Source organism: Pyrgilauda ruficollis, unplaced genomic scaffold (assembly GCF_017590135.1).
Source record: "Pyrgilauda ruficollis isolate IOZ18807 unplaced genomic scaffold, ASM1759013v1 scaffold6, whole genome shotgun sequence".
In the NCBI taxonomy this organism is placed as follows: Eukaryota; Metazoa; Chordata; class Aves; order Passeriformes; family Passeridae; genus Pyrgilauda; species Pyrgilauda ruficollis.
Window position 1 is genome coordinate 10,095,387 of NW_024527710.1, and position 25,700 is coordinate 10,121,086.

The 25,700-nt window shown below is 49.2% G+C and overlaps 1 protein-coding gene across 1 annotated transcript in view; it reads right to left on the minus strand.

Annotated features, from left to right (window-relative positions):
• The window catches only part of ZSWIM5 (zinc finger SWIM-type containing 5), a 96,284-nt gene that overhangs the window by 22,128 nt on the left and 48,456 nt on the right, over positions 1 to 25,700 (minus strand). The window contains exon 2 of the mRNA XM_041483304.1: positions 7,626 to 7,982. Coding sequence (XP_041339238.1) covers positions 7,626 to 7,929 — 304 coding nt within the window. The 5' untranslated portion in view covers positions 7,930 to 7,982. The remainder of the gene's footprint in view (positions 1 to 7,625; positions 7,983 to 25,700) is intronic.

Sequence of the window (25,700 nt, forward strand, 5' to 3'; positions counted from 1 at the left end):
GGCTCCAGAGCCCTGGGTTAAACACCTGGTCCTGCCCCTCACTTGCTTTAGGACAGGGGACATCAGTGTACCTGCCTGAGAGAGACCCTCCGCAGGAAAGAACAAAGGATCAATAATCCTTCAAAGAGCAAACTGTGACCAGAGCAGGGCCTTTGGCAGGCACACATATGTGTTCACAGGCTGCATTTCATCTTCCAAAGAACAAAAGAAAGAAAGAAAACCCACAATTGAGTTAAACAAGGTGGACCAAATTTCCCTCACCTTGCTTCCTTCGATTCCCATTTTTTTGCCCAAGCACTACCCTATGTCCCATGGGTTCCAGGGCTCACAGGACGGGCAGCAGCACAACTCCAGTGAGCAGCCAAGAGCACAAAATGGAACAGAAAGCTGTGTTTTCAGCTGTCTGCTTTTGGGTCCTGCTCTACAGAAACTCCTCAGGGAAAACCAGTACTGAGGAGGGACTGGTGCAACTGGAGGATGCTCCACTGCACTTTGGTCTGCTTCTCCTATCTCCCTCTCAAGACAGGAAGAGGGACAGCACAGAAAGAGCAAGGTGCTGCATGAGGAGCCATGGGATGCTGTAGCTGACACATTCCCAACTAAATCTTCACGATGTCTTTTCCAAAACTGGGATCTGGCTGGGGAGCAGACATCACTTTCCTACAGAGACAGCCTGGGATGCTGTGCACACCCCAGCCTTGTGCATTGCTGAACCAGGAGCTCAAATACAATTCATGAAAATTGTGCTCCAGGATGCCTGCTCAGCAGGACAAGTGTCTCTTCCTGGCTTGTAAGCAAGACAACATCAACCTCAGGGGTTCTGCTACTCCAGCAGGCTGAGAACACTCCTGACCCGCTAAGATACAGTTATTTGTATTTAATGTCCTTTACAAAATTACTTTAATTTCTGCTAACAGTCACTGCCTGAGAGAAGTCCCAGCAAGCCCTAGGCATGCTGAAGGGACAGGATGCTGCTGCTCCCTCTGCAGAATAATTTATAGTCGACACAACCACATAATTGGGACGAGAGCTGAAGCAGCAGAAAGGAAATCACAGTTCCCGGATGAGTATGAGGACTTTTGCCACATATGCCCTGATCCTGATCCCACTCCCCTGCCACAGCCCTGGAGAAGCAGTTAAACCCTGAGCCCGCAGCAAGGGGCGAGTCCTGCTCAGTGTACCACCAGAGTCAGCCCACAGTCCTGTCATAAGCCACGAGGGACAATCACAGACAAGGACAGGGACGGTCCATGCTGGCCCTCTGAGCTTTTCTGTGCCTTTTCCTTCCCTCCCCCAGCCTCATCCTTATCTCGCAGATAAAGAGCAGACAAGCCGGTGATTATCCCCTATCAGGAACCGATGACTAATCTGTCTACCATGAGCGCTTATCCGGCCCCATCGCTAGGTATCCCAGACGCTTGCACTCTTAATATCCTCCTCCCCACCATGCCGCCCGCCGCTCCCAGCTGCAGCTATCCAGAGCAGCCTCGACTGCCTCCACAGGGTCACCTGTCTGTCTACAGGGACCAGGAGGACATGGTCACCTGGGGTGACCCATCCCACCAAAGCTCAGCTCATCCCTCACCATGGCCGCGGCCGCTGTGACAGATTAAGGAGGAGGAGGTCGCACAACGCAAGCAGTAGGTGCGTTCTTTGGGGGTTCCCGGGGCTACCCCTGGTGCCTGCTGCTCACACGTAGCGTTAGCAACGGAGAGCCCGAGCAGCAAGGAAGGGAGCGTGCAGCTAAATAAAACCTCCTCCTCCCACGCAACACATTGAGCACTTCGCACGTTGGGGTTCGGGCCGCAGCCAAATTAGCAACGCGCCTCCCGCGCCTCCAAATAAAGCCCAAATTTGCTTGTAAATGTATTTTTTTCTGTCCTATAAAAGATTCAGAGAGAGGGCTGTAATAGCAAATTCCCACACGTGCAGCACAACCCAGCAGATAACGCGCTGCCCAATTACGCTGGGGAGCTGGATAAACATTTAAGAGCAAACAACGGGATTTGTGCTGGGTTTAAATATTAATGGCAGGATTTGTCCACTTCCCCTTGCCAACGTTCACACCGTGGGGGCTTCGGCAGCGGCATGCCGTGACGCAGCTGATGAGTGATTCCATGTCTCAGCTCCAAAGGAGATGGGAACGGCATGTAAAACAGCCCGGCGCCTGCATAACACATTTCTCATATAGCAGCATTCGTGCTCCAAAGAGCCCTGTTTCAGATGTGCTGGATCTTGGTCCTGCCGGATTCAGATTTAAGGAAACACCATTGCACATCTTGAGTGGAAAGAGTGTTTCACCAGGCCGTTTACACTGGCTGTAGAAACAGAGATAAAAATGCAATCCATCACACCCCAAGCTGGGCTCCCCCCTCACCGGGAGCTCAGGGGTTTAACTGTTTGACAGCCAAGTGAGACTTGGCAAATACAACGACCAAGGAAAAAGGACTGGAAAAATCTACAAATTAGAAAACAGAGTGAAGTCAGGCATGGAAAATTCAACTCCTTGCTCAGAAATTAGCTGCCCAACATGAAGAAGACAAAAGTGGCTCCTGGACTGGGAAGCTGCAGGTTTCCAGGGCTGAGGAGGCAGTAGGACCTTGTGGGACATGCCAAAGCATTGTCACATTCCAAACCCAAGCTCCTGAACCCAAGAAGGGGAGATATGTCAGCTGAGTAGTGTGGAAAGCACTCCCAGAACATCTGACTTGAAGCAGGATTGGTGATACAAAGAAAAAGGCATGATTATAATTTTTAACCAGCACCTGGAGCTGATGATGCTAAAAGCCACCCAGTGATAAGGCTGGCTGCTCCAGCATCTCCTTTATGGTCATTTCACCCGACCGTGCCCAGCACCCATCAGTGGTTTGGGGCCTGGCCGTGCCAGCCCCGGGGTCAGTGGTGCCTGGAGCAGGGCTGGCCGTCGTGGTGGCCATTCACAAGGGCCATCTCATGACTGCACATGGTGGTGTTCTGAATGCCTCCCGGCTCCTCTCCGGCGTCCAGAGAGAAAACAGATGTGAAGGATCAGCTCAGGGCGGGGGGTGGGGAGGACATGGACAAATAAGCAAACGGCAGAAAACCTTGAAGAGAAAATAACCAGGCACCAGAAAGGAAATGAACTCTAACAAGGGATTAAAAATAGCAGCAAAGCAAGGAATCGAGCTCTGCCAAGACTCCCGGTTCGTTTTCAAGTGGAGGCAAGTCAGAGGGAGCTGCCAGGGCAGCCTGAAGATTCACATACACCTGACAGCACCAGGGCAAAGGAATCCAGACTGGCTCTCAGCATGGTGGACAGGAGCAATGTGGTCCAGCTGGTACCATTACCTGGTACAGCCAACTTTGGAAGCTGCTTGTCAAGAACCACTCGTGCTCTGGAGTCGTTTGGCAACCGCAGTCGCCCTGCAAGACAAGGGGAAGAGCTGCCTTTCTCTCCAGCACTCAGGTGTGTTTTTTCCCTTAAATTCACCACAGCTCAGCAAACAGGAACATGAATGCCCTGGAGATCTGACCTTCTCCTCCTCCCCTGTAGGAAGGCAGAATTTCAAATAGATTTACTGGTGCTGCCCTCCAGACGCTGTCTCGAGATGACCTGAAAGTCAAAGAATGCCCGAGGACTCCTCAAACATCAGCCTTGGCTCGGTGTGACAGGACAGGAAGGGACTTCCTGCACACTGACCTGGCAGCCAACTTGCTGTGCACAAGAACAAGGTGGGACAATATTAGCCCAGGAGTTGAAGGAAAGCTTAAGGTGGTCAAGAATGCATGTAGGACAAAAGGGAATGGATGAGGCAGCAAGCTTCTTATGGATCTTGCATAAGGAGATCTGCTTTTCCCATGCCAAGCCTCAGGCACCATTCCCTTCACAGTTTTCCAGAAGTCCTCTCCCTCAAGGAAGCTCCCAAGACCCTGCAGGACCACAGAGGCCCCTTGGTGATTCACATGGCTTGTCCTCAGAGGGAGTTGCCACTGCACCTTCCAACAGCAGAGGTTTTGTGACTTTTCTCACTTCTGGTTGAGAAGAGCACCCCAAGCGCTTTGACGGCACCAGCTGAGCACCACAGATTCAGTGTCATCCACTGGCGTTTCTGTGGGCCACAGACCACCCCAGCCACAACTCCTGGACTGAGGGCAGCAGCACCCTCTGGCATGTCCACATGCTGCTCAAGCTGGGTGAGTTACAGAGCTGCAAACATGGGGTCTGCCAAAATCTACTGCTCCTTACACAAGGAGAGGGAAGAATTCATCAGTGATGCATGAAAGGTACCTCTAAGCCCCAGATCTGGGCCCACAGGCACTGTGCCATCTTTAAGCTCTCAGAAGAGCGGACAGAACAGGGTGCCAAGGTGGCCACCACAGATGTTCCTCACTCCCTTGAAATCTCAGCTGTTGGATCCAAGCTTTCCAGCTGCAGCTTCTGGCTGCCCCCAGCATTCTACCCACCAGGAGAGACCAAGCAGCCACGAGTCACTTTTGCTGGCACCGTGACATCCTTGCAGCCTTCCTCTGTGCCAGGCAGCCACACTGCTGGCTTTGTCCCCGTGGGGAGGAGCATTGAAACCTACCCCGGTCTCCTCCCTCCAGCTGCCACTCCAGACGCCAAGCGTGGAGGTGCCAGACACGGGAGATGCTCTCGCTGGCACACGCTGCCCTTCGCAGCCAAGGCGCAGGAGCAGAAACGTGACCCACTTCAGCAGGCAGAGGTCAAGTGGAGAGCAGAGCGGCAGGCACACCTAGGCTCTGCTTGGACTGAATCCTTCGGGAACACGCAAGCGCCTTGGCTGCGCTCCAGGACTCCATCATTACTGGATAGTTTGCATTTCCTTCTAGGAAGACAGCCGGGAAGATCGGCACGCGGTGCACAGCCCGCGGCTACAGACTCCTGCAAGGAACAAAGCTCCAGTGCCCGGAGCTGAGCGCGCCAGACAATGGCCAGTAATTTTCTCTGCCATTCAGGCTCTGCAGGAGGAGAAGGAGCATCCATGAAAGCCTTATTTTACAAAACCAGACAGCCCCCTTGCACAAGGGGCATTCCCCAGGCAGCCTGGTGCAAAAACAGCTCCTCAATCCTACACGCTCACCATACAAACAAGGAAAAGAGGAATCTTTCGGGTGACCAGAGGCAGGTGAGGAACACCTGATGCTGATATGAACCTCAATAGACCTATCCTCAAAAGAAGGAGGGGCAGGGAAAAAAGATGGATTTCCAGAAAGAACATTCTTGCTCCAGGGTGCAGTAACTTCAGGTGTCCAACGCACAAAGTGGGTACTGTTTGGGTTGCAGAGACTGGCCTGCCAAAAGACACCTTGGCTCCAACCCCAAGACTGGGGTGTGACCCCAAGGGTCTGAAATGCACATGGTCAAGAAATGCACATAAAGCTCTACACAGAGAACAGCTTGAAGAATTACAAATCCCAGGATCAGTGACCCACTAAAAATACATGATCCATAGCTGGGAAGGGCAAGATGGAGGACAAATTTGGATCCACTTCACCTGGAGAGCCCAGAATTCCTCTCCCACAAACAGAGCCCCATGGCTGCAGCCCTTCCTCACCCTGGGGTCAAGCAGATCTGCAGTGTAGTTGGTTGCACTGTGGCTGTGCTCCTGGCAGGACCAAGAGGGCAAACCTTGCAACACTGTCTGGGATCAAGAATCAAAGCCCTGGAGAGCATCACTATGAACTCGAATGTGAAGGGTTTGGAGCCTTCCTTTTCACAGGATGCAACATTTATGAGTTATAGATCACCTTAAGATCAAGTCATCATATGAAGGCTGTTCTGCATCCTCCCCCAGAGTGAGATAAGGCTGCTCTTCTGCTTGCAGTGGTGTTACTCACTTGTGACCAGCTGGACAGCCACAGGAGTGTCAGATAGGTGCCACCCTCTGTGGGGTGACCATGTCTCTGTTGGTTTAAAATCACACACTGGAGTGCGTAAATTTGCACCAAGTTTGAAGGGAGTGAAAATTTTTGCTTTGTTTTTTTTTTTTTTTTAACCACTTGTAAAAACAAGAAGCAGATACTGAACTGGAGCCAACATCTGTATCTTTGTAAGACTCTCAACCACCAGCCTTTTGCTGACTCTAGAACAATAAATATTCAGAGCCTTAAAAGCTTTACTTCAGTCTGCTTAGGAGAAAGCAGCCTCAAACAATGGCCAAGAAGGGATCTTGCCCAGCCTCAGCTTCAGTAGATCAGTTCAGAGAGGGAATGGCCCTCACCACATCCTTGCAGCACCATAGCTCCTCATTCTTTTACAATGCCAAAAATTGAAGCCCCCTCCCCCTGCAAAAACCAGTTACTTAGAGCACAACCACCCATGTGGCAGATCTGGCCCAGCAGAGGAGACAAAGGCCTCTCCCAAGGCAGGAACTACCAGATAGAGAGAGATGAACACATCTAAGATCAGAGCCGCCATCACCCCCATGGTGACAGTGAACCTCTGGCCTTACTTTCCTACATGTGGATTCAACTAGTTCAGATGGTATTTTAGGCTGCATATGGGGCTTTTCATCTTCAGAACACTTAACAGGCACGTGTTAATCCCTGCAACGCCCTTCCGTGGCAGATAAGTGTTTATTATCTCTGCTCTACAGCTGGTGGGACTGGCACAGCGGGGAGCTGCTCATTGTTGCAGACCCTGGGCAACCTCAGCTCCTGGGCTCCTTGAAAATACACCGTGGGAGATGCCCAAGAGCCTGGGCCACATCCTGGGCCAGTGGAGCAGGGCTGGGCTGGGCACTGTCCCCCAGATCTCCAGGGGAGGAAGTCAAAAGCATTTTCCAAACACAATGCCCCAGGACACATCTCCATTGCCTTTGTGCAGTGGGTAAGAACAGCAGTGCTCATTTATGATGGGCAAATTAACGCCCATGGAGATTAAAGCTTTATCTCCCACCAGCTCAGCCACATCTGACTCAGTGCAGGGCTCAGGCTGACACCGTGTCCCCACGTGCTGGAGGAGCCACATCGCCACTGCTCCACAGGGTCCCAGCCCCATGTCCTTGGCTTCTCCATTCTACTCTGAGCTGTGCCTTGTGCACCACCAGCCCGTCAGTTCTGCCTCTTCCTGCCTGTTGAAGCCCATGTTTGACAGACAAACACATAAAGGAGAGGAGAAGGCAGGCTGGGGACACCCCAGCCATGTGGTCCCAACACCCACGCATTAACATCAGTGTGACACTGCCAGCTCTTTCTGTGCAGCAAAAGACAACTGTAAAATGAAGGACACCACTGTGGGCACCAAAACCACCACCCCAGCCCCAAACACAGAGTCATGGTCCCACTGCGCCTCCTGCTCCACAGGGTCCCAGCCCCATGTCCTTGGCTTCTCCATTCTACTCTGAGCTGTGCCTTGTGCACCACCAGCCCGTCAGTTCTGCCTCTTCCTGCCTGTTGAAGCCCATGTTTGACAGACAAACACATAAAGGAGAGGAGAAGGCAGGCTGGGGACACCCCAGCCATGTGGTCCCAACACCCACGCATTAACATCAGTGTGACACTGCCAGCTCTTTCTGTGCAGCAAAAGACAACTGTAAAATGAAGGACACCACTGTGGGCACCAAAACCACCACCCCAGCCCCAAACACAGAGTCATGGTCACCCAGTGAGGAGGGAGGAATTACCATGCACTTGGTTGATCTCAGAGTTGGATGACAGGATCTCATCAGCCAACTTTTGGGCGGTGGGCAGCACCTCGGTGTGGTGTGCTGTGATCAAATACTGAACAAACTTCTGGAGCTGGTCCCTGTTCATCTGGAAAAGGGTCTCTGAGATGGGAAGACGGAGTTTGACCTGGTCTGGCTTGCGGATCCTGTACAGTGAAAGCGCCACGACGTGAGCGCAGTAAAAAATGTCCTTGTTCCCACAGCCGCACGTCACTGAGGTGATTTTGCAGCGGTCGAAGCTGATGGCCACCTTGTAGGTCATCTCTGGTTCTGTCGCAGTCGCTGGCTCCGTTACTGTTCCACTCAGGTGGAACCCTGGAGAGGGAAAGAAGAAGAGGGAAAGGTCAGGTTAGCTTCCCTCTGACCACAACCACCCATGCCAGCTCTGGCAGGAAGGAAAGCCAAGACTGCTTGTGTGTCTCTCATACACCAAGGAGTGCAGCACCCAGCACAGCCCATCCCCGTGGCTTACACCCAGCAACACCCAGCCCGTGTATACAAACACACTTCTGCACCAACACACACACAGGCAGACTCATCGGCGAGTTTATTTAACAGCCAAACCCTCAGGGGAAGAGCGAAGCTGCTCGGTTCCCATTTGTTTAAGTGTCTCAGACTGTTTCTCTCCTGGGAGTCATTTCCATCCACGCCTCCTTCTCACTGAATTTGCAACTCACATGAGTGAGGGCTGGTAGAAAAAGACCACGTTTGCTTTTCTTTGATGAGGCAGACAAAAAAAATCCACAAACTAAATGCAAAGCAATTCCAACTTTGGTCTCTCAACCAGGTAGAGTGCTCCAGGGCACGGTCACAGCTCTGAGCTCTTCCACACAGTGTAAACAAAGAGCAGGGACAGGAGCTATCCACAGTCCAAACCACAGCTGGGGGAAAACCATTCCCTGAGTTCCACAAATCGTTCACACCAATGTTACAGTGCTCCTGACAGTTCCCACCATGCAGAAAGGGGGTGCAGTACCTTACCGCATAAAGTGTGAGGAAACCCCCCCAGGAAGTAGCTAACACAGGTGAGGAACATGAAATGGGCTCAGAAAGTCCCATGGGTCAAAAGAAACGTGGATGTACCAAGCAAGCGAGGGACTAAATCAGTGAGATAAGACTGACTGACGGATGTCTATCAACCTCACTTTGAAGGGAGCCTCAGGGAGTCCTTCTCACCATCCAGCTGCTGAGTGGGTTCAACACCAACACCCTGCACTTGCTCAGCCACCTGGAAAAGGGATATCTTTGTTTCTCACAATCATCTGCCTTGTTCCTCCAAGAGACTGAGGCTGCACCAGGAGGTTAATTAACACGGCCAGGGTAATCCGGTGTCCCCCTGTCAGAACATGGTGTGGGACCTGGCACCTCACACTGCCCATCCCAGCCATCCTCCCTGAGGAGGATGCTCACTTTTCTCCGTGCCACTGCAACCTTATTAAGCCTGTGTATGTACAGGTCCCTGCAGAGCCTGCCATCCCCACGGAGAAGGCAGCAGACAGCTGAGAGCCCTACAATTAGCGACAGAAAAGGAGAAGGGGTGGGGGGGTGAAGATTAAAATACATTAACTGCATCAAACCCTTGTGCGTTTGCCAGCTCTTACAAAGGCTTTCGGAGACAAATTCTACCAGAGGTTTTTAATAAATGGCATCAAAACCAGCTATTCACTGCCAGTCTCTTTAAAGCCACGCCAAAAACCACATTCAAATCTGATTAAGCGAAGGAGGTCTGCTTTTACTTTAGCGCCGGGGCGGGGGAAAAGCAGACCTGTTCTGCTGCCATCACCCAAAAGCCACCCCATGTGGCCAGCAGAGCAGGAGGGGAGGGATGGACACTTCCCTTCCCTCCCTGCTCGCGGGCTGCCGGGAGCAGGAGCAGCGCGGCTCTGGAGGTGCTGGGCTCGGCGCCGCGGGAGCAGCGCGGCCAGGGGCTGACGAGCCTCCCCCTCCACACAAGCCCGTCCCCTGGCAGCCAAACTATATAAATCCAGAGGATAAACTCCAAAGTGTTTATGTTTTACCACTTCTCTGGTTTGCAATGCTTGGCAGGCGGCTCCGACTCACTGCCAGTTTCTCCCTAGTTTACTTTTTGAACAAGTTAAAGGGACTGGAAACCGCGTTCCTGAGCAAGTCTGTATGTATATCCTCATACGTATGCCTGCACACACATATATAAAACACTCTAGGACAAATTACTGGCCATAAACACTGCCTTGAAATGCTTACTTTAACAGGACTGTGGGCCAGACCCCACTTGGGGCTAACTGGTGTAAGGCTGGTGGAACTCATTTAACCAAATTATCTGTTTCAGACAGGTAAAAGTCTGAAAATATATCAACTGTGGTCTGATCCAGCCTCTCAAGACAGAGTATTTGTTCAGATATTTCTCAGTATATTCTCAGGCATCCCAAAAGCTGTGCTCTCCCATCTGCTCCAAGAGCTGGTCTTCACAACTCAGATCTGGTCTGCACACCGAACAGGACCATTCATTATGTCAACAACAGCCACGTTCATCTGGCACTTGAGCCCCAAGTCAAGTGTTGGTTTAGATTTTAGCTGTGGTGACAGCAGGTCTGTAGGATAAACTAGGAACATCTACAAAACATTTATCAAAAGTTGAGTCAGAAATTAAACATGGGGGAGTGGAAGAGAGATGAGCTGGCAGGAACAAAGGCATTATTTCTGAATATTTACATTAATGTGAGGTCAGACTGCAGCTACCACATTGCAGCCAAGTCTGCACCCCAGCACCAATGGCTCCTGAGCACACAAGCTCAGCAGTGATGTGTATCACAGTCCCAGGGAAGAGTGGTGCCTAAAAGGTAGGTTTTGGTGTGGTTACTTCATCGTCCATCGAAGCACACACTCCTGCTCCACATAGAACACTGGTGCTATCACCAAAAAGCTACAGGTAACCCTGGAAAAGCACAGCTGTCACTGTACCCTCCTCTCTGTTCATCTTGCATCCTAGAAGAAAGAGGCATCCTGGGAGCTGTGATACCAGCACTTCAGAAGAGAGAAATACAGCCCTGATCACTGACATAGGGTCTGGATAGCACTGACAGCAAAGACATACTCTCCTCTGTGTCCTCCCTGTACATTCAATTTAAGACATTCCTACAGCCCAGTGCTTATCTAGGACTTCATCTTCTGTTCTTAACATAAGCTAACTTGGTGTTTGATTTGCTGCCAGCAAAGTGACAGTGCCAGGGATTGAAAACCATGGAAAAGAAATAATTAAATACCATCTTTGTAACTACAGACTCATTATGCCCCTCCAGAGTCTAGTTTTGTCCCAAGAACATCACCTTTTCCCTGCCCCAGAACACCCTCTCCTACTTCTACCACAGAAGCTTCCCAGTGGATGTCTCTTTGATCGAGGTTGTAAAAGGAGCTGAGTGTTCATAACTGCCCCAGAAAAAGCACAGAAAGGTGCCATGAATGTTCACAGGCACACAGGGCGTGATGAGCTCATCTCTTTGTAATCCCCATCAAATTGGGACGAAACACCAGAGCAAGAACCTTCCTTGTTTTACTGCCACAGGACATTGCACCTCTGATTTAAATTAAAGCAGATCCTAGAATTGTTTTCCAGGAGTTTGTGAGTTCCACATTGGTGGGACTTACAAACTTGTCAGCTGGGCAGCACTCTCCTCTTTCGAGCTGATAAACCCTACAAGCTGGGAGGAGGATGGATCCACAAAAAATAAAATAAAAAAATCCTGGGCTCTCAAACAGCTACAAAGGATCAAGCCTTTAGCAGGGATCCCAGTGCAGAAGACTTTGCTATTAGGACAACAGTATTAACATTTCAACAGAAGCATCTTTAACCAAGATGGTGAATTCTTTGATTTCTAAACCTACTTGACCAAAAGGAGTTGTGCAAACTCTTCCAGTTCTGCGAGAGCAGAAAGCCTTTCAACGGGACATCTTTAACCCAGACATCCTCATGCCAACCATCAGGTGAAACCACTAGCCTGTCCTGCAGCTCCATCCTCCCATGAGGCCAGCTGCAAAGACCCCTTGCTTTGTGTCCTTCAGCAAATCACTGAAGATAAAGCAAACATTTAGGCTGGTAATATTGAAGTACCTGGAGTCTGGAGACAGGCAGATGCCCAGATGGAAATTTAAATCCCAAAAGCAAGCAAAACCTAAGCATAGCCCCTTCCCTTCTCATAACTATGGCACCAACACCTGCAAGAGAGAGGAGGACTCCTCCACACCTACCACACCAGCTGGGAACCTGAGTGCTCAGCTCTGCTCCCTCTGGCAGTTGCTGCTCACAGCCATCCCTCAGATTTCACACCGCAGCCCAGACTGAAGTCACAGTTGTCATTTGCTAAGTTGTGCCATTCGGAAAAAATGAGCTCTTCCTTCCCAGGCGTGGCAGTCACCTGCCCTTCCCGGAGTGCTGGCACAGTCCTGCAGGGGTGGAAAGCACCACAGAGCTGCAGCCACCTGCAGGACCTAACCCTGAGGATGCTGCACTGGCACTGCTGTGTGAGAGGATGGTGGCCAGTAACACACAGGTAACGTGGGGAACATTTCTTCATTGCACTGTGGTTCTTCTGTCTCCTCCACAGGCTTTTCTCTGTCTTTGTGGTAACCTTGAAGGGGCAAGGAATGGCTCAGTAGAGGGAAATGTGCACCACATCCATGCCCTGAGCACGGACCACTGGTGGGATGTAGCTAGACCATGTACATAAAGAACTCACAACCACACCTAGCTGTCAAAACCTCAAGTAACCTCCTAGTACCTGAGGGTGATATTTTGGGCAGCCTCTGTTAGGAGCCACGTGATGGAAAGTCCATCCACACAGCTTCCTGAAGGCACCAGCCACATCCCCTTGTATCATAGCCAGAGAGGGGTGGCTGTGGCAGACAGCAGCCTGGCTGCTCACTGCTCTTGTACTCCGTGCTCAGCTTCCAGGATTCTCCACCTCTAGCCAGACTAACCCCACTCCAAATCTGTGTTTGGGGAGCTCTGTCTTCAGGCAGGCAGGAGCTCTGTGAAACCAAACGGGAAGGAATAGACGGATATTTATGGGGCTCAGCAGATGTAGACGAGGTAAACTGAAATTCTCGGTGCGAGTTGTATACAGTAGGTTAATGTGACCCAAATATGTTTTTTTAAAATTTCCAAACCACAGCGGAAAGTTATTTTAAACTAAAGTGATTCCAAGCTCTTTAGTGATTAAACGGACTGCAGCTCCAGCTTCTAGTGGAAAAACCATTTGTTTTTCCAGTGTGTGAAAGCCATAACTAGCAATGAATAATAATTGCCGCACCCGAGTGTTATTTATAAGCCATTCTCAGTCACATTTCCATGCCTCGAAACAGCAGCTTTCTAAACATGAACTTAAAATCGGTCAATATTTGTAATGTAGACAACACCCACGGGAGGAAGGTGTCGGTGTACTCGGGCGGTGGGAAGCGGAGGTTAGTAAAATCTCCCAAAGCTTTCCAGCTTCTAGATCAATTCCTGCAGCCGGCTGATGCTGACAATTGCTCAGTCCCTGACCTTGCAGTTGGAAAGGAGATGGGCTCATGAACTCATTTGCACATGACAATGCTCCAGCAAAGTGAATCATCTGCCTCCGATAGTAACGAGAGTACGGCGTGCCCCAGCCCTCCCGGGCTCCATTCAACCAGCACAGGGCTGGCCTTTTGTGCTGCCAGTGCAAGAAAGACTCTGCTGAAGATGTGTGCAATTAAACCCACTTTTCTTGTTGCTCTTTTGATTCAGCGGCTCAATGAGAGGCACCCTAGGCAGGTGTTGTCACACACAGATAAAATGTGCCTTTTCAGAGCACTGGCAGACAGAAAGAAAGAGGGTAAGGCTGAATCAATTGCCATTTCTCCCTTGCAAAATAGGGAATCTGGGCTTCCAGCGAGTCAATGAGCAGAGCTGCTATGAGTTTCCATCCTCCCTCCTCTCCAAAGCTATTCTGTTTTGTGACCGCAGGCAAAGGTGCTGCTGTTGAGACAGACTTTGGCAGGGATGAAGGAGGCAGGCGATGGCTGACCAGGAGGAAGCCACCCCAGCAGAACACAGCCACGCTTCTGCTGCTAAAAGATTTCCCCCTGCAGCATTCCTCCCTGTCCGTACCATACTCCGTGTCCTTGCCCAGTCATTATCATCCTGGAAAAGCACCTCCACTTTCACAGAGCTAACAAAGACCATTAATATCACCCCAGGAAGGAGCCATGCCCGCAGCTGAGCTGCCGCAGGAGCAGCCGAAACAAAGGGATATGGATGAGTTGGAGAGTATGCACCCTGTCTGCAAGGGTCCCCACACATACCTATGGCCTCAGGCACCAACTACCACAGGTTTGGGAGAAATACTCTTCTATCACCTCTCCAGGTAGGCCAGGGAAGAAGCAAGAGCTGCAGCTGTAAACAGAGGAGATGGAATGGGGCTGTTTGTGCTGGAGGGAGCCGTAAGCTCCTCTGAGCAGCTGAGTAAGCTGGAGGGACGCTCTCTCTGCCATCTGCTCTGATCCCACAACACCTCCTGCAAATGAAGAGTCAATCCGCTGGTTTCTATCCCTGTTAACCTCTAATCAGCCAAGAGGACCGGCCTCTGCCTTGCTCTTTATCCGAGCCAGCTAATGCGTGAAGCACACCGCGCTTCCCATCTGCTCCAGCATTACTAGAGTTAAAGGACAAAGCCGTTTCCCTGTCCCGAGCATTCACTTACACAGATGCCCTTGTATTAACTCAATTTCTCAGTGATTTCCATTATTACCCTTACGAGATTTCTGGTGTTTGTTTATCTAGGAGCCTGAAATGGAGGTTTTTCCCCTCCCCCTACCCAGCTCAGGGGCTTGGCTGGCCCAAGGCCATGCTCCAGACAACCAGTCCTAATCTGTGATTTTACCCAAAAGCATTACAAAATGTTCTCCATTTTCTCCCCAGCCTGGAGTGCTCTTTGTTGCCCATACAATTCTTAAGAACCAAGTTTTTTGGGTCTTTGTTGCCAGCCCCAAAGCCAAGACCATCCTCCCCAGCATCACCTTCCACAATCTTCCAACACCTGCCCACAAATGGGTTTTTAATCTATCCAGATGTACAACCCTCGTTCTGAAGACATACGGTTTGGGCAAAAAAGAAAAAATACGACCAGTTTTAAAGCTTGGACTGATTTCCTCTGCTAAGGTGTAGCCTTGCAAGCCGAATTCCTCTGCTAGCAGGTCAGATCCAACCAATCTAAAGGATGGTTCTGAAGTAAGAGAAAGGGCTTGAAGAGAGGATGACTTCACTGCATCTTGGTTGACATGTGCTGTCCACGCAATAACTAGTGGCAAAATGCTGTCAAGCCTCTGCTCTTTACTGCTACAGCTTAACTTAGAGGCATCTTGAATGCAAAGACTTTTCTTACAAAAATCAGAAATGTGAGAAAGGTGAAGATGTGCAGTACATTTTAAAGCAGAAGAAGTGAATGCAGCATCCCTATGGTTAAGGGAGAAAAAGCAACACATTTCTGTGACCATCCCCAAAGCATCCAGCCCTCTCCTTTTCTCCCTGTGCTTACAAGTGCCTATATCCAAACAAAGAGCAACATGGTTCCTTGTTGCAGCTCAGGTGTTTGCCCAGCAGATGCAGGGTTATCTTCAAGCATGAAAGAAAATATCCACAGGGAGGAAATTCACTTTTGCCGCAGCTTCCGGGCTCATGCGTGCCATCAGTTGGAACTGCCACAAAGCAAACGCAGCCCCGTGCTGTCACCACCTCGGGAGCCTCAAGGAAATTGATGGGAGATGCCAAAACTCACACACGAGACTCAGATGGGGTCATCTCCTGACTTCAATGAAGCCACCCAGATTTCCAACAGCTGAGATGCTGGCTTCTAACACATAAAAGGGTTCTAATTAGGAACTGCCTCTTATCCCTTCATGCAAGCGTCACCGTGATGGGATCACTGAACTTCACCGAAGTCAAAAGCAAACGGAGCAGTGCTCTTCCCTTCATCGCCTTTTTAATGTGGCGATTCACAGAGCTCTTAGCGCCACAAAAACATAATCCCAACCTTAAAGCAAAGTGCTTCCTATGCCAGAGCCCTTAACCCGTTGCTCCTGGCTTAAAGGCTCCCTCCTGAGTGGCCTCTGCCTGTGGAAGAAGTTGACCCAGAGCCATGGACATCCTTTTCTCTCGAGGTATCTGCTCACCTTGCTGACCTGCTTTTCCTAGACACAACCTCCCTCCTGAATTGGCCGCTTTTCCAGGACTTAGCCTGAGGCTGGGGAGAAGCTTTGCATTTTGTCTCCAAACATGCAAAGATAAACTGCATTCAATGCATATTTTACCATTTAAAGCTGCCTCAGGAATGGGCCATCTTCAAATCAAAACACAAATTCAATTTACCAATATCGAAAAACAAAAGCAAAACCAAGCCTGAGAACCTTCTGACTTGTTTTTTCCCCACATTTTGGTTTTGCATAGGGCAGAACTAGCTTAACAAGGACCAGAATCAAACCAGGGCATCACACAGCAATGGAGGGAAGCAGGACACCACCCTGAAACTCCCTGAGACACCAGACCCTAAAATAGCAGCTCTACAATTTATAGGGAAGTTATTAGTTATGATTTTCCTGGCCCTCAGACGCCTTCCGAGGGAATGAGGCAGCCTAGATTCAATACGAAAATCTGCTCCAAATTCTTCCCCAAAAAGACACTTTTTCCACTAAGAATAGCTCTTTCATTTTTAAGAGAGCATAAAGTCTGACTTTCTAAGTCACTGGCAGTGTTGTTAAATGAGCACTGTATTTACAAAGCATTTCAACAGCATTTCTGGTAATGGTCTCAGTAACAAATTTGTTGAAAAGGTCAATTAACTTCCTTCCGAGAACCTCACTTCTAAGCACAGAAAATGGCTTTGCATTAAAACTGCCTCCCCAAAGTGGAAAAAACTCTAAGGTGACACCATTTTGCCATTTCCACTCTCAACTCCCCATTCAGGAGCTGAGCACAGACCCCAGGAGAAGGCACCAGGATGACTTCCCTCTCCTGCTGACTTTTACAGCCCTTATTTAGAATAAACCCATCTTTTTTTTTTTTTGTTTTTACATTTATATGTATATGATTTCACTAAGGAGACCAAAGACACACACTTTATACTGCAGAAATATTATTATACTTAAACAGCTTAGCTCACTTCAGCAACTTCACAAAAACTTAGCCATTTCCTCCCCTCTCCGGCCCCCAAACCAATAAAGCTTAAATTCTGGAGCTTATTTGGGCTGCTCCATATAGGGAAATTATCTGCTCATTGCAGAATAAATTATTCAGCAATTGCTATTCCAGATCAGCCTCCTCTGTTGACATTTTATTCCAGAATAATTTCTGGAAACTCTGTGAGTAGATTTCTGAAGAAAGGGACCTCAATTCCAGGACAGGGAGTTATCCAAATACCTGCTGGCACACCAGTGGCTGGTCACCATCCCATGGTGAGAGCCTTGACCAGAGCCATCCTAGAAGAGGAAATGAGAGATGGTATCAAGTTTGGGAACACTGACTGCTGTATTTCAACATCCAGCCAAAAGTGAGGAGAAGGAAAGGCGCAGACCTTGATTTCATGTGAATTTTTTTTCAGCTTTCTTTCAATCTGTAAATTGCAAAGCAAGAGGAAACATCCAGGAAGAGGCTGGAGGACCTTGCATCACAAGGTGTAACATCAGGAGGGTGGCACAGCTTTTATCCATCATGCAAGTAAAGCGTTGAGGGTATTTGAGAAGCACCAACTCGGACAGTGGAGAGCCCTGGCAGAGCATCTACATGTGCTGTGGCAGTTTCCAAGCCCAACTCAACCTGCTGGTGGATGTTTTGTGCCTCTTCCACATGGACCAGGGTTTTTTAGGGTATCCTCCAGTCCCACCAAGCTATGTATTACATCCAACACTACTCAGAGTAAGCTGCATGGAGCCCAGAGGCCATGCCTGAGCAGCCAAACCCACTGCCATCGCCACAATCCCCACAAACAGCTCCCTGGTACAAACACCACCACGCACGAAGCTCAACACACTTCAGAGGGCAACAGCAAAGCAGTGTGTTCATGCACTGTAAGGAAAATCAAAGAGGGATAAGACCAACCCAAGCGAGGCAACCACATAAAAGCCCTCAGCTGCCAGCATGTCCTCTCTGGTGAGACCCCACAGCGAAGTTCTGGGTCATGGCTGATGAGCAGCCAAATTTCCCCATTCTGCAGGACCAAAACCCTCTGCAGAACAGTCAACACGCTTTAAATAACACTTTAAAAACCCTTTTGATCACATTAGTCTTCACATGACCTTTCTGAGAAGTCAGGAAGGCAGCAGGAGGTCTGCAGAGCAGAGACTTCCCCAGCAGCCCTCCTCTCTTGAAAGGAATGTGGTTGGGAGACAGATGCCTGACAAAGATGCTCTGCTCTCCTGCATCAGCAGTTTTCACCATCTTCAGCACGCAGGCATTTCAGGAAAAGCAGATTCCCGTGCAGTGATTTTAAGCCCCTCAGCACTACCCTTTCTCCTTCTGGACACACACTGTCCCCAGCATCTTCCAGCCACACATCACCAACCTCTGCTTTAGCAAGGAGCAAGCAACTGGAAAGCTGTCCTAGAAGAGCCACCATGCACAGGAAAACACGAGCCCTCCTGCTTTTCAAGTCCAAGATGACTCCACAGCTTCACAGCCTTCAAAAACACAAAGGGCCACAAAAGCTGATACCCAGGGAAACAGGAGCCATCGCTCTTGCTGGGTCAGGAGCAGTGTAGAGGCTGCCTCTGCGGAACTCATGTTTCTCATTAAAAACTTCACAGATTTTTTTTTTCCCCCCTGGAAAAACATTGTTATTCAACCCACAGCCTAGACTGCAGGCTCCTCCGTTTGCTTTTGATGCAGTGCAAACATCTAAAATGACACCATGTAATGACAAGATCTGTCATCGGGATGGCTGGGGCTACAGTAGAAAGAAAAACAAAGGAACGATCCTTTCCTTCTCCCTAGAATTCAACACAATTAAAACAAAAGGAAACCTATATTGTGAAGTTAATGCTAAAATACAAAGGATTGAAGGGAAAAGGGAAAAGTGTGATGTGAAACATTTAGTGGTGGTTTTCTTCCATTATGTGGCATGAGGCCCTTTTGGCAGTGGATGGAGGGTCTCCAGCTCCTCTAAACATAGATCTATTTCAGTAATTAAGTTCTCTTACAAAGAGGGAAAGGGAAAGGGAGAGGGAAAGGGATGCAATATCTCAGATAACTATCTGTGGGTGAAATTCCACCTCTGCAGCCTCTTGAAGCTCCTGGTTAGCCCCCATTCTCTATGGGACAAGCCAGGCACAGCCCCCTGGTAGCAGACACAGTATGTACCAAAGGGTTATCAGCACATTCATCACAATTTGGAACAGGAAGCAACCAAAAATGCAGTCAGCATAATGGGAAAGAAATAAAGTAAAAAAGCAAAACCAGATGAGCAACTAGGAACTGACTCCTCTCTTCCCTTTGAAAAGGGAAGCCAGTAATTTAAGAGAAGGTGGTTTTACCCACAATCTCAGCAAACGGTTTTAGGAGTCGCCTAATAATCACATAACCTAAGTATTACCCAGTACTGCCACTTAAGAGATGGGAAAACATTGTGGGGAAATCTTCCCCTGACCCTTGAAAGCAGGTCCGTAGGCACACCCAGAAAAGGAGGAGCAAGTCCCGCACTGTGAGTGACATGTCCTGGCTTGGAGTGGTTTCTCTTCTGGTCAGATGGCAGAGTGCACCTGAGGAGCTGCACCCTGCTATTTTTCCTGCTCCATGCTGAGCAGAAACAGAGTCCCCCCTCCCCTGTCTGGGAAAGCAAGATAGAGGGATCTGGCAGCAAATGGAGGGCAAGGGAACAGTGGCTGGGAAGTAGTGAACAAGCTTGCAAGGAGCCCATGCTCCAATGCTGTCTCTCCAGGAAGGAAACCTCCAGCCCTGCCTTACCCCCAGACATCCTCCTAGGGCTCAGCCTGCAATATCTGCAAGGTTTCAGGTAAACTCCCGTGTTTGGGCTTTCTGGGAACGACTGACTAAATATGGTGCTTCACTGCAAAATAAATTGCTCTAATGAGAGTTGTCAGGGCTGATGATGCCCTCACTAAGATGACAGCTGCAAATGTATCTGTGCATACTGCCCTGATGCTGGATGCTGCTAACCCCACTTCCACAGCTGCTTAGCAAGTCCCACAGTTTGCCGCACCGACTGTGTGTATGCCATTAATTACCCTCACACTTAGGTTTTGCAGGTGAGGAGCAGACAGGAGATAACACACAGGTCATTTCCTCCTCCAGGAGGTGCTACCTCAACCTCTGATGGGCCCTTGAAAGTTCCTGCCAGGATGCCAACCTGTAACACAAGCCACTGAACAACCACTATCAAACCATTTGCAGTGGAAAAGCCCCAGTCTGTGGAGCCACATGAGAAGCCTGGTTATCACAGGCACTTGGAGAAGATGCAAACATGATCTTGAAACCACCAAGGCACAGAAATTAAACTCAGTTTGCTTTCCAAAGCCTGTAACATTTTAAGCAGATACAACTGCTTTTGTCATGGCTTATGGCTTCTGAGTAACTTGAGTTGTTCAGATAAGTTAACATCAGCCTGATGCACAGCCAGACTCCACCATCACCTCCACACTCCCACAGAAGGGGTATGCATGACCCTTAGGCCAAGGTCACCTCCAAACCAAACACAGCATCACCTCAGGTGGGTGTCTGAAGGAAGCACCTGTGGGTTTCTGGCATCTACAGGGAGCTGGGACCTGACTGGCACCACACACCAAATGATGATGCTCGCCTGGAGGACCAACACTAGGATTGCCCAGTGATACACAGGGAAGATGTGTCTGTCCAGTTGTGCTGGCTTTCAAATTTACCCAGAGCTAAAGGAGGTGAGACCCTCAAAGTTCCCAGAAAGACCAATTTAATTCTCCCTGAGCCCTTGCTCAGAGAACTACTTGCAAAACTTCACACCCATCTCTTGTGTGCACAGGGAATGGTCAACCTTTACGGGCTCTGACACCAATGCACTCACCTCAACATCAAACAGTCCTTCAACAAAACACACGCCAAATTGCAATGATTCCAACCCTCAGCAGCCTCTCTCTCTGAAGAGCAACTGCCATTACTTCTTAATAGATTATACTTTCTACTTGTTTCCCCCAGGAACCAGTTCCCACTCGGTACAGGATGGAAACCCCACAGACCTCTATGTTATGTTGAGGGCTCAGTCATTTTTGAGGGGAGGAAGCACCAAATTTTGGACCTAGCAGGTGAAATGCAAATAAAAATAGACATTCTAAAATAAAAGCTAAATGCATCTGAGTGATGAGTGCATATGTCTACAGGCTGCTCTCACAGATCATGACCTTGACATCTCGCAGAGGAGGTGCAATCTTTGACAATCAATTCAGCTCCTTGTTTAGAGAAACTGCTCTGTTAAACCTAGAGATGAACTCAGCTGGATGAAGAGACCAACACTTCCCAGGAGAGCTGAAAGCAGTCTCACTCCATTCAGTCAACAAGCAGGTGATGCTCGTGGGTGGAACTGGAAGAACAAAACTCTTCAGTACAGTTTCCTACGTCATCTACAGTGAGAAGAAATGGTTGGAAGGATGATGAGGAGCAGAGTTCCCTTCATGCTCACAATGTACATTTGCAAAGGCAAAACATCATCTGTGGATTTTCCACCCATGCAACAGCCGCTCCAACAGCCTTGCTTTCAATCATCCCCCCTTGTTTCTCCAGTCACAAGGGAAGAATCAAAAATGGCTGTTTCCAGCCCAGTACAAGTTATCAACTGCATCACTACACCAGCACAAAGGAAATTAAGTTCACAGTATATCCAGCATTTGTGCAGACAGGAGTACATGGGACATAAAAGGGAAAGAAAACTCACAGCAGGTAATCAGGACACCTAAAATACAAGTGGCAGGTCTGCAGTCATGGTTGCCTTCAGTCCTGGGGGTTTGCTAAAAACCAACTTGATTTTTAAGTGATCAATGCAGAGCAACAGCACTGAGGATGCCCCTGGGGCAGTCGCAATCTAGGGTGCCATGAAGCCCTTATTCCTCAGCCTCCCCCTTAATGAAGGTGTGAAACCTCATATCAGCTTCCTATCATCTCCAACCACACTACTGTAAGAACCACAGCTTTGAGAGCTCTGTGCCACCAAGAGACATTGCTGGATTCAGGCAATGGGTATGAAGTGCGCTGGGGTGAGACACCTCCAGACCTGCAAGTCTGAGTGAACTAAACTAAAAAGAAATGAAAACCAAATTCCCTGTGACCACTGCAGACTCTGTGAAGTTCAGCCAATCCCAGCTGTTGTTCTCTTCTCTGCTGGACCACAGCAGTCATGGGACTGTCCTGGTCACACCTTTGCAATCCTCAAGCCAAATGCTTGGGAAATGCTATTCCAGTTCAACACCTCTGGGAGATGTGATGACTGAAGGGTCACCGGTTGACATCTCCAAGCTGTCCTGCAGCAAGCAGACAGAGGAAACAGCGTGGTGAAGGCTGGCACAAGTAACAAAGCCAGCATGGAGCAGTCCAGCCTCCTGCTACTCCACCTCTCACTGTTCACCCAGCTCCTCCACACCCAGGGTGGGCTACAGATATCACCCAGTATCCAAGGCAGATGCTGGATCCAGCTACCACCACTGAAGACACCAATTAAACTCACCTTGAAATTTTTGGCTTCCTGTATCTGTGTCAACTGGATAGTTAAGCTGACACCTTTGCACATTCTCTTTGTCTGGAGCCAACAGATCAATCTGCCTCAAATACAGGAGATCTCTTTTTAACACTCCAAAGCTAATGAAAAAAATCCCCTCTGGTGAAAGAAAAACACTGGATCAGAGAAGTTTTATTAGCCCTTAACCATGTAAAGTTGGAAGTTTGTCCCCTGTTTAATTCTAATACTCCAACTCTGTTAAACATTAACTGTATAAATAATCAAATACTTCACATGACAGAGTCATACTTCCAATATGGGGCAAATAACCCAGAGGGTAATGAAGGGTGTAGTCTTCTGGTTTGAAGGATTTCCAGCACTCTCCAAAAAGCAGAACAAAGACAGTCCCTTCCCCCTCCTCTGCCTTCAAAGCAAAAGCTTTGATTCACTTGGGGAGACCACATCAAGCCAGAGCAGAGGCATGCAAGTGATGTATCTCATCATTCCCCTCTGCTCCAGAGACACACGTGAAACCACCAGCCACTGTGCGGTCTCAGCCTCCTCAAACAACCTGCATCCACTCCTAGAACACCCAGCTCGCCCTGGTCCTGCTGGCTGGCAAGTCCTGAGAATCCTTCTCACCCTTGCTCTGCACCACCTGGGGAGGTGATGTGGCCCCAACCACCCAGCCCACATCAGTCCCAGACTCAGATCCTTCCACCAAACCCCAACGTTGCTTCTTCAAGAAGTGTTCTCCTGGCAAGCAGGACTTGAAACAGACAGGAGCTCCAGCTCTCCAAAAGTCTGTGGTCTTCCACCTGGCTCAGAGGGGCCACAGACTCAACCCCACTGCAAATATCCCTGGTCTGCATTGTTTGTAACATGGATCACAGCCACCTGGTATTCCTGAAATTAAGCTCTCATTTTCTTTGGCCTTTGGTTTCCCTGACTGCAAAGCTGGGATAATGTCCCTTCTGAGGTTCACAGGAGTATTTTCAGGAGCAGGCTGAAGTTCAGCTCCTCAGGAAATAACTGGTGCATTTGCTGTGGAAGAAAAGCTCTATGAAGGAAAAAAGACTGTTTGAAAGAAGTTAAAAATTAAAAGTTGCATTAAAAGTACATAAAAGTGATGCTGACCATTCCCCTCATCCAAGGCCAAGCTAAGATAATTTTTTGAAATATGTAATCATCTGATGCCCAGGACTGCCTCAGTTTAGATTGATGCTCTCACTTCAAGGCTGACTGAAAAGCTTCAAGTGATGCTTGACAATCAAAGCATCAAGAGCCAAATGGAGAATCGACTGACCCACAGCCCTGCCTAAAACTGCACTTTCAGTACTTCTGAGCTGACTTTGGAAAGCCAGTATTGGCTTTGGCAGAACCCAGGAGGGCCACTGTGCATTAATTATCGCTCTTGCTCTGCAGACAGACATACAAAAGATAAAGACAACAGTGAGGCTTGTTCAGAACAAGGGATCCAGCACCATCTCAGCACAAGTACCTTCTCCTTCAAGTGTTATTCAACCATCCGGATTTTGAAGACAGCCCTTGACTGAAGGCCCTTTACCTTCACTGTAAGGTAAAGCATGGACTCACCAATACCCCTGTGATTTTTGTCCACAGTGTTAAGTTTAGGCTCAGCACACCACCTGAGCTGTACAAAAAAATCACCTCTCCCGAGCACAGCCATTACACCAAAATCTGCATTGCTGAATGAGTCAGGGATAAGAAGAGACCCACTTCCACCACCACACCCCAACCCATACAGCTGAGCAGAGCTGTATGGTCCATCATGAACCTACATAATATTTCAACCAAAACTGTACTGTTCTGGGCTTCTCCCAGCAAGACCCTGATTTATCTCCTCCTCCTGCTGACAGCTGAGAGTGCAGCTGGGATCTACAAGAACAGAGAAAGGCTCTTGGTTTCTAGAATGTCAGCTGTGGAGGTGGGGAAAACCAGGTGTTGTATTTTTGGGGAAATGCTTTTCCTGGTCAGCCCATCATTTTCTGTTTGCTCCTCTCAGCAACCCCAAGAAGCACACACAGCATGTACAAGAGCATCAGATACCCCTCAGGGGCCCCCAACCTACCAGCACTGACTGGAATAGCTCAGGCTTAAGCCCAACTCTTTGCAGACACAGCCCATCCCACATGCAGAGAGTCTGAGAATGTAGAGTGAACATGAAGGGGAGAAGGGTCCCAGATCCTTGGAACTTGGTCCCTTCAGGAAGCCACACTGGTAAGGGCTTAGCATGACTTTACAACAACTGTAAGCAGGTTTCAGCAAGTAACTCAGATGTCATTCAAGTTACTGGTGCAGCACCAAAGGAAGGACCCTCTGTGAGCATTGGACACGAGCATCTCAGTCCCTCCTGGCTCCCTCACCCACGCTGACACACTTCACAGGCAAGCTGCCCACGCCTGGAACAAGCAGTCTGCTCCAGGGCTGATTCCCACTGCATCTCCCATCCTTGTTTAAAATGAGAGCTAGCTGGTTTCCCTGTTGTACATGGTGCAATGCCAGCCACACTGAACAGGCTTCATGTAAAACACAGCCCACTGCCTTTCCAAGCCAAGGGGGAGACATTCTCCCGGTCTGCAGATAGCAACTTCAGACACCCTTAAAGCCAAGCTCTTGGTCTTGCTTTCCTTCATGAAGCTAAAGCAGAAAAAGCACCACAGCTCCCTGGCTCCTGCTTTTTCCCCCATCTCCTTCAGCAAGATAGACACACAGACCTCCTCCATCTCTGCAGCAAAATCTTCTAAACACGTCACACCCAACAGGGACTTGGAGATGCCAGGGACATTTCTGAAGGACAGCAGCCATGATGAAAGCCAGAGCTGAGCAGATTTCCTATCAGAAAGGTTAAACCTTGAAGACCACTCCCTGAAACACTCATCCCAAAGGGAAAGATAGGTTTTAAGGTGAAACCAAAGAAGGAAATTCAGCCAAACGACCACGTCCCAGCCTGTGGTGCCACAAGTGACATGGCATCCAACAGAGCTGCACAGCCGCCCAGCTGCTGCCTGTCCCATCCTTCTCCATTCCTGCAGTAAAAGCACAGAGAACTCAAGAAAAGCAGATAAGGCTCCTTCTGAGGAAAAGCAACCCCGTTCCTCATGAAGCTGATGGAAAAGCCCTGCCAGGATTATGTCTGATGGCCACAGAGAGCTCACTCACACCGAGGGCTCTGTAAGGTTTCTTGCATGTATGCTCTCCCCCAGACACCTACTCTGCTTCGAGACACTCAGGTCACAGAGCAGCTGGAAAGCACAACAAGCCCCAAAACAAGGCAGAGACACCAGCATCACCCTGCACACCTCTGAGATCTAGGAACCCAGGGGCTGGAGGC